The sequence below is a fragment of the Acomys russatus genome, chromosome 6 (genome assembly GCF_903995435.1).
Source record: "Acomys russatus chromosome 6, mAcoRus1.1, whole genome shotgun sequence".
In the NCBI taxonomy this organism is placed as follows: domain Eukaryota; kingdom Metazoa; phylum Chordata; class Mammalia; order Rodentia; family Muridae; genus Acomys; species Acomys russatus.
In genome coordinates this window covers 66,679,895-66,695,293 of record NC_067142.1, presented here as the reverse complement: position 1 = coordinate 66,695,293, position 15,399 = coordinate 66,679,895, and the positions used below count along the sequence as shown (strand labels likewise).

Sequence of the window (15,399 nt, the reverse complement as noted above, 5' to 3'; positions counted from 1 at the left end):
CTCTATCTATCGACATTTTCTGTCTCAGGGATGTTCTGGCTTACAGGAGACCACATCCTGTTTCACTTGGCCTTGGTTTAAATATGACTTGTTCCAACCAAAACCCATACTGAGGCTTGATTCTAGTGCAGTGCTGCTGGGAGGTGGAGCAATAGCAACGGGAGGCATTCAGACCTAAAAGGACGAGCTCATGCCTCCACAGATGTGTGGATTGCTGCTTTTCAGGAGGGACAGCTTCGCCATCCTGCAGTTTAGCTGCTCTCTCACAGTGTCCTTGCTCATCAGAAGCCACGCAAATATGGCCATCTGAACTTGGACCAAAGTCTCTGTAATTGAACTAAATAAACCTTTAAAAGTAGCTGGGCGTGGTGGCGTGCCCCTTTAATCCCAGTACTCCAGAGGCAGAGGCAGGCAAATTGCTGTGAGTTCGAGGCCAGCTTGGTTTGCATTCTTTAGTGTCTGGAATCAGAAATCATCAGGCTGCAACGTCTTTATAAAAGGTGATCCATGGTGCACGCCTTTAATCCCAGCACTCGGGAGACAGAGGCAGGTGGATCTCTGAGTTCGAGGTCAGCCCGGTCTACAGCGTGAGTTTCAGGACAGCCAGAGCTACACAGAGAAGCCCTGTTTCAAAAAGCAGAAACCCTAAACAAACAAACAAACAAAAAACCACTGACCCCCTCTCTTAAAAACAAACACACAGGTAGTCCAACCTCCTCGCTTTAAAATAGAGGAAGGTATACCTCAAATAGATGAAATCACTTGATCAACAACACATGGCTAGTCAGCTGACAGACTTTTATATATAGTTTGAGGTCATGCTATAAAACATACTGTATAGCTTGGCTTTATTTTATAGTCAGTGTTGGATCATAGGTGCCCCTCCATCTCAGAGTGGTTAAATATTTTAAGATACCCAACTGGGTTGTTATCTTTCTGGGGAGAAAGCAGCCACTGCCTGCTGAGTGCTGGGATGAAAGGCGTGTGCCACCATGCCTAGCTCTTCCCCCTTTCTATCTCTTCTTGAGATGCTGACCAGAATTCTAAGTGTGCTTGCCCTTGATGATTGTCTTTCTTACTGTTTTCTTGAAGACCTCTAGCGCCCTTTTATAGGTGCTTGCAGACAGACCTCCATGGCTGACCTCAGAAGGCAGGGCTGTCTCCTTCTCCTTCCTCCTGCCGGCTTCTGGCATTTGCATGGGCCCCCTCTGTGATTTCTCCTCAAATTCGAATAAAACGGTCTTTGATTTGCTTTTAGGTTCTTTTATCGATGATACTGAGAACTTGCAAGAGGGAGCTCTGACTGCCTGGTGATGTGTTGAGAGACCAGGAGTTAGACAGACTCCCTGTAGGCAGACAGGCAGGGAGAGGGGCTGTGGCTAGGTAACGAAGGTGGCAAATTTCCAAGATGGGCAGCTCCTCTCTCACCGTCCTGCCTTAAAACAAAAGCCTGGCAGCTTAAGAACGACAGCTTTGTAGGCTTTTAGCTCCCAGTAGCCAGCTCCTGCTGACAGTCTGGCTCAAGAAGCTCAAGGCCTGTTCATTCTGGGTCAGTCAACCATCCTCATGTTCTTCCAACTGACCAGCCCCAAAGTAGGAGGAGGAAAACTCTCCCCAGGCTTTAAAACCTTCAGCCCTTGAAAAAAGACTGGGTTTTCTAGCTTTCTGAGCACCTCTCCCTCACTCTGCTTCGCAGAGCTTCTGAAGCAAGTATGTGCTCTCACCCCCAATAAACTCCTTTCTTCTCCTGATTTTTTTTGCCTTTTTGTTTTGAGACAGGTTTTCTCTGTGTAGCCTTGGCTGTCCTAGACTCACTTTGTTGACCAGGCTGGCCTCGAACTCACAGCGATCCTCCTGCTTCTGCCTCCCGCGTGCTGGGATTAAAGGCGTGCGCCACCACAGCCTGGCTTTTTGTTGCCTTTTAATTCTTTAACTGGCAGAGAAAAAACGAATTTGATCAAGACCCCTAGACTGTATTAATTTGGGGAACCCAAGTTTGTATTCCCTGATGAGGAGGTAGTGGTGTGTGGGGGGTGGTGTGTGGGCGTGCGCGGTGGTCTGGCCTCTTCTTCAAGGAGATTTTTGAAATTGTTTGGATTTTTTCCCCCCTGAGACAGGGTTTCTCTATGTTATCTTGTCTGTCCTGAACTGGCCTCAAACTCACAGAGATATGCCTGCCTCTGCCTCCCGTGTGCTGAGATTAAAGGCGTGCGCTACCATGTCCAGCTCGAAATCGTTTGGATTTAATATAAGCCCAACATCAGAAAGTCGAAATGGGATGCTCTGAATTAAGGGGAAAAAAAAAAAAAAAAAAAAGACACAATAAAAAGACTCAATTTAAAAAACCGCAGGGTAGCAATGCAGTTTTATTGCTAGGTCTTTCAACCCACCTCAGCCTTTAGGGCAGCGGTTCTTAACCTGTGGGTCGCGACCCCTTCCCTCCCATAGTAGTCGCATTATCATATATCCGCATATCAGACCTTTACATTAAAATTCATAACAGCAGTAAAGTTACAGTTAGGGAGTTTATAATCTGGGGTCACCACAGCATGAAGAACTGTACTAAAGAGTCGCCCCATCAGAAGGCCGAGAACACGGCTTTAGGGCATATGATAGGCTGACGCTACATCTGAATCCTAGGGTCATTTCCACCCAAGGAAAAACAGGGTCGCAGAGAAAAAACAAAACAAAACAAAACAAAAACAAAAACACCACAAAGTCTTTCCAAAATGTTCTGGGACGATGCTTCTTTGGAAGAGGAACTTTATAAGATTATTCTCAAAAACAGGAGTGAAATGCGGCTCTCCCGGTGCAGCATTCTCTCATGGGTTGGTCGTTTCCGAATCCTTAGGCCACAGTGTTAAGTTTGACTTCCTCAGAGGTAAACCAGTAAAAGAATAAGAGTCAAAACGAAAGAACCCTAAGTTCCTGGGAAGGCTGAAGAAAATACTGGAATAAAACCTCTAAAAGAGGAAGAAAAAAAGCAAAAATAAAACACTCCGTGCATTGGCCGGGAATCGAACCCGGGCCTCCCGCGTGGCAGGCGAGAATTCTACCACTGAACCACCAATGCTGAACAAGCGAAAGGCTTTCCACACTCTTATTTCAGTTGATCCCTAATTCTAGACGCATGTCCTATGTAATTATTTTCTTTGCCTCAGTCTCGAAAACTCGACCCTCATGTTTCAAGAATTCATTCTCTTAAAACAAGCCCCTCACCACTATTTACATTTCTAGCTTAGAAGCTAGGATTCTGTTTGCGCGGCACCAAGCGCCGGGCTTCTTAAGGCAGCAGGGCCAGGTCTCGGGCTCGCGCGTGCGCAGGACTGTCCTCTTCTGCAGTGCCCTTGACTTGTGGCGGTCACCACCTTGCATTTATAGAATCAGCCGGGTAGAGTTGGAATTTTCTGTGTGGTTCTTTGCAGCAGCTCTAAATCAAAATGGAGGATGGGGCGCAGCCACTCTCCGGGTCGCTGGGTCCGAATCTTCTGCCGGAGTCGGAACGGCTCGGCTCGGGTGGGCGAGGAAGGCGCGGGAAGGTTCTCTCCAGCGAGGGCCGGAGGAGAGGCTCCCACAACCGGATAAAAACCCCGTAGCCCGAAACCAAGCGGATTCCAGCTAGGTTGCCTTGAAAGACGACCAAGTTCATTTCCTGCCACCTCGAGCATCTGAGAAGCCATAGCCAAGTTTGTCCCTAGGGAAGTGGCTTTCAGCATCGAGCTGGGCACCAAGTACTCGTGCGTGGGTGTGTTCCAGCGGGACCGGTGGATATCCTTGCCAGTGACCAGGGCAACCGCACCATGCCAGCTCCGAGGCCTTCACAGAATACGATGTTCGACGCCAAAAGGCAAGTTCACGGACATGAAGCATTGGCCATTCCAGGTGGAGGCAAGCTCAAAGTGCATAGGGTTACTTGGGCCAGCCTGGGAGGCTCGAGGTGATCCTGGTGCCTGCCTACTTCAACGATTGGCAGCGCCAGGCCACCAAGGATGGGGTGGGGTGGGTACCACCATGGGACTCAAAGAGCCTACTGCAGCCACCATCACCTACTAGCTGGACCCGCAGAGTGCTGGAGAGAGCAATGTGCTTGATTTTGGTCTGGGTGGCGGCACCTCTGATGCCTGTCGGTCCTTAGCATTGGCAATAGTATCTTTGATGTGAAGGCTGCAGCTGGAGACACTTATCCAGGTGGAGGGGACTTGCCCAACCGGATGCTGACCTATTTCATGGAGAAGTTCCGGGGCAAACATGGGGAGGACCGGAACAGAAACAAGGCGGCCCTTCGCAGATAAGGCACTGCCTGTGAGTGAACCAAACACATACTATTCTCCAGCACCCAATCTACCTTGGAGATGGACTTTATTTGAAGGTGTGGGCTTCTATGCGTCCGTTACTCATGCCCACTTCCAGGAACTGTGCTCAGACCTTTTCTGCAGCCCCCCTGGAACCTGTGGAGAAGGCGCTAACTGATACAAGCTGGCCAAGGCCCAAAGCCATGAGTTCATCCTGGTGGGTGGTTCTACCTTTGCCTCTAAGGTGCAGAAACGTCTATAAGACTTCTTCAACGGGCAAGGAGCTGAACAAAACCATCAGCCATGATGAGGCTATGGCCCATGGGGCTGCTGTGCAGATGGCTGTGTTGATGGAAGACGAGTGTGAGAAAGTGCAGGATTTCCTACTGTTAAATGTGGCTTCCCTGTCTCTGGGGCTGGAGATGGTGAAACGGTGACCACGTTAATCTGGTGGGATGCCACCATCCCTACAAACAGACCCAAGCCTTCACTATTTGCTCTGACAACCAGCCTGGGTTCCTGATCCCAAGCATATGAGGATGAGAGGGTTGTGACAAAGGACCACAACCTGCCGAGCGGCTTTGGGACCAGTGGCATCCCTCCTGCCCCATGAGGAGTCCCCCACATCGAAGCAAATGTTCACGTAGATGCCAGTGGTATCCTGAGTGCTGACTAGACCACCATTATCAATGACAGCCCAGCTCAGCAAGGAGGAGGTGGAGAGGTGATTTGTGAGATGAACAGTACAAGGCTGAGGATGAGATCCAGAAGGACAGAGTGGCTGCTGAAAACTCCTTGGAAGTTCATTAAAAAAAAAAAAAAGTTCCTTGCTATGGCCAGAAGAGAGTACTGCTGCATCCTTAGAGCTGCTGGGGAGGGGTCCGTTATGGGTACCGGAACAGTAACAAATGCTCTGAACAGCTAAGCCACGTCTGCAGCCCTCACCTGTCTGATTTTAGACATTTAAAAAATTTAAGTTATTATTTTATAGGACACGTCAGCACTCAAGAGGCAGACCGGAGGACCCCTGTGGTTTCAAGGCCAGCCTGGTCTACCCACCAAGTTCTAAACCAGGCAGAGCTATAGAGTGAGCTTCTGTAAATAAAAATAAATAAATAAATAAACAAATACATTCTTTGACAATTTCACATACCTGTAGAGTGAATTTTGATATCTGCCACCCACGTGGTCTCTCTCTCTCTCTTTTTTTTTTTTAAAGAACTTTATTTTGAGAATTGCATACATGCACACAATGTATCTTTATCCTGTTCCTGCTGAAGACTTCCCTCCCATCACCTTTGGCAACCCCTAAGCTTCTCTGGCCAAAGCTGAAAACAGCTCTAATCTAGGTTTATAAACATAAATATTTAGAAGGCAATTTGATGCTTCCCCTTAGTAAACAGCAGAAGTAGGTTCCTTTAGGGCCTGTGACTCCTAAAGCATGGGCTTTAACCAGATTTCCAGTACTAGGAACGATTCTTACATCCATTTTACTAGGAAGAAAATTGAGACTCAGAAAGATCAGATGTATTTCTCAGAGTCAGGCTAGTTAACTAACCTGTCTAAAGCATTTCCTAAACTCACAATTATGGTCAAATTCTTAACAACTTTCCCTCTTGTCAAAAAGACAATTCCGTGTCCCCTCCTTCCCCTACTGAGCTTCTATTAAACCAGGAAGTGTTTTCTTTGCGATCTTCTAGAAAAAAAGATGTCATGAAGAATTTAGGTTTTTCGGTTCTGCTGTGAATGAAATAGCACATTCATGTAAATAACAATTCTACTTAATTGGTGGTGGGCTTGAGCAAGGGAATAGAGAATGTTATGTTTACAACGCTTTGATAACATTGTTTCAGCGTTGAACCTTAACAAATTAAGAGATCCTGGGTTGAAGAATTTTTTTTATTTTCTTTTTTCCAAAAGTTATACCATAAATGTTCAGCGATGGAGAGTTAACAAAAAAGGTACCATTTGTCAGAAGTGGGATTCGAACCCACGCCTCCAGGGGAGACTGCGACCTGAACGCAGCGCCTTAGACCGCTCGGCCATCCTGACATGTAGGACTGCTGCTTCCATACTTTCTTATACGATCATTAATACTGATGACGTTTCATGTGTGTCTCTTCTACCTCTGTTAAAAAACAAAAAACAAAACAAACAAACAAAAAAAAACCCCGCAAATTCTGCCGGAACGCTTTCGCGAAGCAGAAAAAGTGAAGGTGGCTGACAGGTCTTTCTTATCTCTTACGTCCTCATCACTTTAAACTTCCCATCTCCATCTCTGCTGGGACCATTCCTCTGTCTCCTTCCCTCCAGAGGGGCCGAGTCGGGCCACGGAGGTTCTCTTGCCGGCCAGTTCTCCTCCCTACCCTCCGTCCTAAGTCCCTAACCGATCCCGTGCCGCGTGGACTCTAGGAGCTGCTTGGCGGAGCTGAGTGTATGCGGAGCCCGGAGCTGGGAATGTCCGGCTGTGAGCAGGGTGAGAAGCGGAGAAAATGTCTTCCTCTAGGCGTACGTCGCGTTTTCTCACTGGGCAGGCTTTTAGTTTCACAGACGACAGACTCAGGACAAGCCACAAAATTTTCACTTCTATTAGAAAGAGGGAAAAAAAGAAGCTAGAAGTATATGGCGTTGGTGGTATAGTGGTGAGCATAGCTGCCTTCCAAGCAGTTGACCCGGGTTCGATTCCCGGCCAACGCATTCTTTTCCCTATCTTGAATGTTACATCTTTGAATGAAACCACCACTACCAAGTTGTGTTTACTAGGCTCCTAAAGGTTTTTATTTCATCTTTTCTATTTGGGAATCTCCTGGGGTCTGGGATTTTTGTCAGAATCTCAGCCTTGACCCAGACTGTATCTAAGAGGCACATACAGCAGCCGGGAGTTGTTGAGTGTTTGAAATTGGCCGGCGCGTGTAAGAACCGCATTTTCAAACTTTAATTTAATCGAATTAATTGAAACAAATAATTAACGGAGCCATTTACTAACTAGAAAAATGTAAATGCCTACTCATTTCGGATACTGAAAAACTTTTACGCAGGAAACAGACATGTGTGTATTTCTTATTTATATATTTTTATGAAATTTATATAGATACTATTTGTTCTTCCTATTAAATTTTTATTGTAAACTACATTACAGACTTTAAAGGCTAAAAAAAATCTAGTTAATAAATTTTTAGATTGATTAATGTTGAAATAATATTTTGGATGTATTAGGACATAGTAAACTTATCACGTCTCTCTGTTATTGATTAAATTTGTTCTTTGATAATTTCACACATGTATATAATGATTTGTCTACGTTCACCTGGAGCCTTCTTTTATTCCCTCTCAATCCTGTGATTCCTCCCTTCTCCTTTCAATCTTTTTTCCACTTTCGTGTCTTTTTGTTTTGTGACCCACTGATTTTAACTAGGAACTTGTTTCTTTCCACTGTTTCGATGTAGCTGTTAGAAAATCGGCAGATAGATAAAAATTCCATGTTACCTTTATTTTTTTTAGTGTGTTGTTTTAGACAATAAAAACAAAATTGTGCCAACTTCTAACAGGAATAGCTTAGATGTATCTTTCTTAAGCAGCTATGTCAGGACTCCGGCCGTAGTACTCCTCGTTAGTATAGTGGTGAGTATCCCCGCCTGTCACGCGGGAGACCGGGGTTCGATTCCCCGACGGGGAGACTAGTGACCTTTTTCTTTTTAAATTATCCTTATTCCTTTTATAATGTATATTTTTGATTAGTCCTCTTTAAAAAAAAAAATCACTTTAAAAAACAAAACTCAAGGTTTAGATTTCAAGAACCTCCCTTTCTCTAACCAAATTAGTGGGAAAGGGGCAGCAGTGAGTGCAGTACCTTAAACATACCTGTATCTAGGGTTTTGACTCTTGCACGCTTAAAACACTGGACCCCACTTTGATTCCCATCTTGGCTGTACTATAGGGAAGTGGTAGCAGGGGCTGGGTCAAGTTTTCAAGTTTGAACCCCTTTCCAGTGCCATCGCTGCAGGAGACGACACAGAATGACAAATTCGTCCTATTTGAACCGAGCACAGCAGGAGCGCTGGTCTGAAGAGGGGAACGTTTGACTTTTGTTTACTTGTTGGCTGTTTTAAGGAAGAGTCGGCTTTTGATTCCTCTGGACTATGCTTTCTACCATCATAAATTGGACCGCGATCTTTAAGACCCTTTGCAGTGTTAAAATCCTGGGACTCACAATTCTGCGCTTTGTACAGTCAAACCGATCTTGATTCTCAACTCTTTGACCTCAAATTGTTCAATCTTCTAAAGCCCCAGTTTCAGCATTTGTTCTAATCGCTTCCTTGTGTTAAGCTACAGCATTACACCATACTTATGTTAACAAACTTATTTCTGAGCATTTATATTATTTCCAGTGGATTCCTCCTCCCGCCACCCCCCCGCAGCTCCTCAGAGGAATCTCTGCCCCCCTCTTTCTCTCCTCTGTGTGTGTGTGTGTGTGTGTGTGTGTGTGTGTGTGTGTTAATTTTACCTGTTTTGAATGGTTGTTTTGAGTGTAAATGATTATATATGTAAAAGATAGATTTCTTAGTTCATTTGGTGTTGTACATGTCATGAATTTAGACATTAAAAAAAAAATCCTACTTGACTTTTATTTAGAAGAGTTCTATATTAGGTGGCACATGCCTTTAATCCCAGCACTCAAGAGGCAGAGGCAGGTGTATTGCTTTGAGTTTGAGGCCAGCCTGGTCTACAAAGTGACTCCAGGACAGCCAAGGCTACACAGAGAAACCCTGTCTGGGGGGGGGGGGAGGAGAATCTTTTTATTTCTTAAGTCATTAAATATTAGCCTAAAACATTCTTTCAATTGTTGTGTTATCCTATATGGCTACATCATAGTTTCTTGATTAAAAGTCTCTTAGTTTTGAAAATTTACATTGTTTTAGTGCTTTTCTGTTGTCCCTGGTGAGAGCACTGGACTCTCTGCTCACTGTTCTCAGTCTTTCATGTATTATGCTCACTTGCTACCCTAGAACCCTCCCTAGCACATGCCCAACTCAGGAGGGAGGCAAGGATTTGAGTCATGTGTCCCCTCTAAGTGTGTGTCGTCCCCCCCATCCTCCCCCCTCCCCCCTCCCCCCCAATCCCCCCCACCCCCACCATTTGACTTTTCCTCATATGACTCTCCTTTCTGGGATTTCCTCCTTCAACTTTCAGCCTTTAAAATATTATATGACGACTTAGCATCTGTTTTCTTTATTATATAGAAACCATTTATTGTAATGTCACCTATAATTAGGTTAAGGCTTAATGAAACAGTGTAACACGGCAGTTAAGTTGTGGGGTATACTGTTTCCCCCTAAGTTGGCTTTCTTTGTCAGTTCCCTTCTTTTGTTGTTGTTGTTGTGTTGTTGTTGTGGTGTGTTGTTGTTGTTGTGTTGTTGTTGTCGTCGTCTTTAAATGCTTCTTTTCTTTTACTTCTTCCCTTTTCGTTCCTTCTCTTGCAGCATGGCAGAGGCAGGCAGACATGTATGGCACTGGAGCAGGAGCTGAGAGCTCACATCCTGATTCATAAACAGGAATGGCCTTTTGAAACCTCAACACTCCCTACCCACCAATGACAGGCCTCCTCCAACAAGGCCACATCTCCTAATCCACCAACTAGGGACCGTGTGTTCAATTACCTGAGCCTATGGGGTCAGTCTCAATCAAATCACCACAAGTGCAGAACAATTTTAATGTAAAGGTCATGTAGCAAATATATATATATACATACATATATATAATATTTTATATATGTAAAGCAAGTATATATATTACACAAAATATAAATATATGTATATATAATTTCTGCACATAGATATGTTTGTATGAAATCTTTGAAAGCATTGACCTACGCTTAACCTGAATCTCTGTATTATTGGGGCATGCTGCAGAAGCAGACACGAGGAGGTCTGTTGTGTGGAGTCTCCAGAGAACTCCTGAGACCAGGGCAATACAGAAAATGCCTCATTAGACCCCAGCCCTGATGAGGACGCTTAAGCTGAAGGCAGTAGACTAAGGGGGCTATGCCCTTTGATATTCGTTTGCAGATGTGTCATTGTTAACGTCGTTAAGTTACAAGATTTTTAAATTTTTTCTGTTTTGTCTGCTGATTCATGTGCCATTAGACTTCACAACAGCTAATATGACTGGCTTTGTTACAAGAATCCTTAGTATTTTTTGCCAGACACCCCTGGAAACGTGGTTGTTATGTTAAAAATAATGATTTGTGAATCAGTGCTCACGCATGCACATTGGTATAGGTAAATTATCTAGACTAGCATCGTTTCTGAGCAAAACCGGCTGAATTCCCAAACTCTCAGAGAGCATCCATTTTTGGACTTTCCGGAGTCTTGGTTCGCTCTTCTGCTCCCTTTTTCTCACGAAGTAGGCGCTGGCGTCCTTCCTCGTGTCGCCAGTTTCTATGTCAGATTCAATCACAATTTTTGGCAGACGGGAGCAACCAATATATTCTTTAGTAAATGACCTGACAGCAATACCCAGCAGCACCTGTCTCTGTGGCGCAATCGGTTAGCGCGTTCGGCTGTTAACCGAAAGGTTGGTGGTTCGAGCCCACCCAGGGACGGGCAGACATGTTTTGAACCTCGCATTCCTGAAATTTGTACTTCAAGTATTCAAAGCTAACTTTCTCAGCTAGCAGCCAGAAGCCCAATTGTCTGAAATACCTTGGCGCAGGCATTTTGCTAGGTCTCTTAAAGCTAGTCCGTTTTCGCAAATGCGGTTGCAGGTTTACTGCTTAAATTACATCAGAAAACTGATACTCTACGGGAGTTTGGACGTGCAGTGCTAATGATCCGAAGACAACTTCTTTATCTGTCCGGAGGAACCTGTGCCTGGCGACTCCTGAATCCCCTCCCTGACTGCCAATTCTTGGAGCCTCCACTTGCCAGCCCTTACTTTCTCTTTAACGTCAGCATTGCCTCCTAGTACTGCAAGGCAGTTCTGAGAGTTCCCTTCTCATTAGCTGCCCCAGAATCCGTTAACGCTGAACCCGATCAGCGTCAACTCCTTCAGTACCTGGAGGTATCCGATGTCATCTCTTTAGCTTAGATATCAGTGTCTTACAGCAAGTGGCTCCAGAACTTCCCGCTTCTCCCTCACCGACTCTTTTAGATCCAATAGATAGAACCACACCTCCGAAACTCACAGTTTGACTCTAGAATCTTCGCCCTGAACTTCCACTTCTTCCTTTTTTACCTGGCAACCCGCCCCGCCTGTGCCCCGCCCCCTCCCGCTCCAGCCCTCCCTCCGCGCCTTCAGGTCCTTTCTTACAATGAACTTTCTCTGCAGTCTTTCTCCACTCTCCTGCTACCTGCCTGCTTTGCTCACGAGAAGGAAAGCATCTCCATCAAGGATGAGACTGAGCTGTTCATGTGATCTTTTCAGCACTGTTAGCATATTGAAGTGAGGTTGTAGTGGCCATCGCCTGTAGGATTTGCTGAAGCAGGCAGAGGCGGGAGTATCGTGAGAAAGGCAAGCACAGGAGACATTTTACAGTCCTGGCAAAGCAACTTGGTTTTGGGTTATGCATGCACACACTCTCTTGCTATAATGCACTAGACAGCCTGGTTCCTCCCCATGCATGTACTATGGTACACTTACTCTCTCCAAACAATGCGACCCTCCCACCCACAACCTGCACTCCATCTCTGAATAATAAGTTAAGCCTCCCCACCCCTGGCAACAAACACATTTAGATAATGTAAAAGTAACTTTTATCCTCCTGGCTCAGTTGTTGTCTGGGAGGCTTACTGCCTCCTCTAGTAACCTAGGCCTAGTCCTGGAAGCTTCTAGCTACTGTACAATCGAACCTAGACCTAGAATGTTTTCAGCCTCTGAGACTTACTGCTGAATAAGCTCACCCTTACTTGTTCTTTCTGAGCTCTGGGCTGGCTGCTCCAACTCAGCCGTTCTGGCTCAGACTCCTCTTCCAGCTGACTTACACAATCTGGCTTCTCTGTCGGCCAGGGCTTGCTCTTTTTGGCCTCAATTTAGTTCAGCAATCTGCTCTCATCTTCTGACTTCTTCTCATTTTCTGGCTCGTTCTGTCTTCACCTGAGTTCTCTCTGGAAGCCATCTCTATTACTGTGCTGCTAAAACAGCCTCTTCTCTCTGTAAAATGACCTCTTAAGTAGTTTCCCTTCCCTCTCTCTTCTGGGAGTATCCTATTCTGTCAAATCTTTTCTGCCACTCAATTGGACATCACTTTCAAGCATAGGTGCGTCCTTCTACAAACTAACTCTACCTTCATTTGGTATTAAAGGCGTCTACCACCATGCCTGGACCCCAGGTTTTCTTTATCTGATACTTTCTCTTTAGCAGGCTGGCCTTGAACTCAGATCTGTTTGCTTCTGTCACTTGGATTACAGGTGTGTTAGTAGAGGCAGGCAGATCTCTGTGAGTTTGAGGCCAGCCTGGTCTACAAAGTGATTCCAGGACAGTTAAAACTACACAGAGAAACCCGGTCTCGAAAAACAAAAACAAAAACAAAACAAAGCATCAAAAAAGTGTGTTTGTGTTACAGCCAGATCACACAGACCTAGAAGATGTTTGCATGTGATCTCTGGCCAGAACAGCTATGTTCTGAGTGAACATTCCTCTACAAGATAGTTTCTTTCTTTCTTTCTTTTTATTTTTTATTTTTTATGTCTTGGTTTTTGCCTCTGCCTACAGAGTGCTGTGATTAAAGGCATGCTCCATCATGCCTGGCAAGATAGTTTCTATTACTCAAGTGTCCTTCCAATGTACCTGGGTGCCCCCACCCGTGGGGTCTTCAAACAGTACCTGGAAGAGGGTGCAGGACTGAAGAAGAGACAGGGAGACACGAAGAAATGAGGGCAAGTCTGGATTCTGATCAAACCCTGTTTATTGGAAAATTTCACAGTGTTTTTTATAGGGTCTCAGAGAGGCAAGGGCAGGGTTGCTATGGAAACCCAAGGGCAGTTATTCTGCTCTCTAGCCTGGTAGAAAAAATTTCGATAAGGGAGTAAACTTTGAGAGAATGTAGCTGTAGAGGTGATAAGCAAGCGGGTTCCGGGGGGCTAACGGAGGTGTTCTGCTATATATCTCAGTAGTAAAAACTTCAAGCATAGGGAGATAAGTTCTGAGGAGTGCAGCTGCAGAGATGAGGTGAACAGGCAGTTTCTCAGGACCGGGACTGGGTGATGTGGCCTCGGGCTGACCCTCAGCTTGCTACGTGCCAAACAGAGGTGTAGAAAATGGAGCCTACAGGCAAGATGGAACTGCCTATGTTTTAGGCCAAGAGCCACTAAGGGTGGCCCCTTACACCTGGGGATGGAGGGAGAACTGACCCAGCTTGAATTGGTTTGGGGTACATGCCAGTCTCCTTTTAGAGAGATTTCCCTACTTACCATCTTATGCCTAGGTACAATGGGGAGTGCATAGAGCTAGGATCACATGTCTTAAGAGAAAGAACATGGAAAGAGAGAAGCTGGTTTTTATAGTCCCAATGTCACTCCGACTTGCAATTCTTACTACTACAACTTTGGTCAACAGAAGTGTCTTTCCTCTCTGGCCTTTCCTTTCTGGGAACTCGTGGTGGTCTCTTAACGCGTTTTTCCCCCAGCTCGGGTCCAGAGCTAGCTGTATTTGTTCGCTTAGCACCACACGGTCATCTGCTGCTTTCTTTCCAACCCCACCCCTGAGAATTGACCAATGCCCTAGGCTCACACATTAAGACATTTCCATGTTACGTGCTTTCAGACCATCCCAATGCCCACGGAGACTCCCCTGAACACCTCAAGCTGACATCGCATACACAGCTTCCCATTAATGCCCTTAGTCACAGCTTCTGGTCCAGGAAGATAGCCTTATCTCTAGGCTCGGGTGGTGATGGCCCCCTGATCTGACCTAGTGTCTGTCTGTCTGTCTCTCTCTCTCTCATATTTTATGTGTATGAGTGTTTCCCCTGCATACATATGCACACCACATTTGTGCTTTGTGCCCAGTGCCAGTGGAGGTCAGAAGAGGGTGTCAGGTCCCCTAGAACTGGGGTTACAGATGGTTGTAAGCCACCACGTGGGGTCTGGGAATCAAAGCCAGACCCTCTGCAAGAGCAGCAAATGCTCTTAATTGAGGAGTCATCTCTCCAGCTCCCGTCCCCGCTTTTTACAATTAACCGCCCCCCCCCCCCCATTTTTTGACTTGGGACTGGAGAGATGGCTCAGTGGTTAAGAGCTCCCCCCCCCCCCCAGAGACCCCTGGTTCAATTCCCAGCACCTACATGCTGGCTCACAACCATCTATAACTCCAGTTCTAGGGGACCTGACACGCTCTTCCGACCTCTGAAAACACCAGGCACCCATACGATGTGTATACATACACGAAGGAAAGACACGCATACACATAAAACTAAATAAATCTGAAAAGTATTTGACTGTTTCATACATGAATTCAGTATCTTTTGGTCACTCTCCATAGGAGAAAGTGCAGCTGTGAATGGCAGCCAGCCTGTGCCTCAGAGTCAGAGCACTGAATTCTGAAGTACCCTGAGGAGCCAGCCTACGGGGGAGTTTGGGCTCTTCGGGTCTTCTTTAAAATGCTTCTTCCGCATAGAGACCCGGGTGGTGTAAGTGCTCACTGTCCAATCCGAGGTATTGTGCTAACCGATCAAACGCGATAGACTTTCACTGTATAAGCGGTTGCTCGCATGCAATAAAGCAGACGCTGTCTTCTGAAACCAGTTCAGAAGTCATTTATCTCTGCACTCTTTACCACAGCCTGGGCGTCGCAGTTTTGTCAGGGGATGGGGGACACCCTTGTAATGACAATTCTCACCCTCTTTTACCCTCCTTCACCCCTTCCCACTCCCGCTGAAGCCGCTCTTCTGAACAAGTCGCTCTCCAACTTCGTTTCACGTCTCCAACTCACGTTTCTTTGTTTTCCGCTGGAGCTGAACTAGGGTTACTTGCCTGAGAGCAGGTAGTAGGCTAGGGCTGAAAGGAATGTCCCCCCCTCCCCGGAGAAATCATCAACCAATCATCAACCGCCTCTGGCTGCTCAGGGAGGGGCGAGACCTCCCCTCCCCAGCTTCAGCCATCCAGCTGCACTG

The 15,399-nt window shown here is 46.0% G+C and overlaps 1 protein-coding gene and 5 non-coding genes across 6 annotated transcripts; 4 read left to right on the top strand and 2 right to left on the bottom strand.

Annotated features, from left to right (window-relative positions):
* Positions 1-3,002: 3,002 nt before the first annotated feature.
* Trnag-gcc (transfer RNA glycine (anticodon GCC)) lies at positions 3,003-3,073 on the bottom strand. The gene has a single exon. It is a non-coding gene; the product is annotated as a tRNA-Gly (tRNA).
* Positions 3,074-3,447: 374 nt separating this feature from the next.
* Positions 3,448-5,102, top strand: Hspa6 (heat shock protein family A (Hsp70) member 6). Its single transcript, XM_051148351.1, is given in 11 exon segments — positions 3,448-3,516; positions 3,908-3,989; positions 3,992-4,119; positions 4,122-4,357; positions 4,359-4,566; positions 4,568-4,712; positions 4,715-4,759; positions 4,762-4,817; positions 4,819-4,985; positions 4,987-5,028; positions 5,030-5,102. Coding segments are annotated over 11 exon segments (1,251 nt in total).
* A 1,159-nt stretch (positions 5,103-6,261) lies between these two features.
* Positions 6,262-6,344, bottom strand: Trnal-cag (transfer RNA leucine (anticodon CAG)). Its single transcript has one exon. It is a non-coding gene; the product is annotated as a tRNA-Leu (tRNA).
* Positions 6,345-6,917: 573 nt separating this feature from the next.
* Trnag-ucc (transfer RNA glycine (anticodon UCC)) lies at positions 6,918-6,989 on the top strand. The gene has a single exon. It is a non-coding gene; the product is annotated as a tRNA-Gly (tRNA).
* A 907-nt stretch (positions 6,990-7,896) lies between these two features.
* On the top strand, positions 7,897-7,968 carry Trnad-guc (transfer RNA aspartic acid (anticodon GUC)). Its single transcript has one exon. It is a non-coding gene; the product is annotated as a tRNA-Asp (tRNA).
* A 2,851-nt stretch (positions 7,969-10,819) lies between these two features.
* Trnan-guu (transfer RNA asparagine (anticodon GUU)) lies at positions 10,820-10,893 on the top strand. The gene has a single exon. It is a non-coding gene; the product is annotated as a tRNA-Asn (tRNA).
* The last annotated feature ends 4,506 nt before the right edge of the window (positions 10,894-15,399 follow it).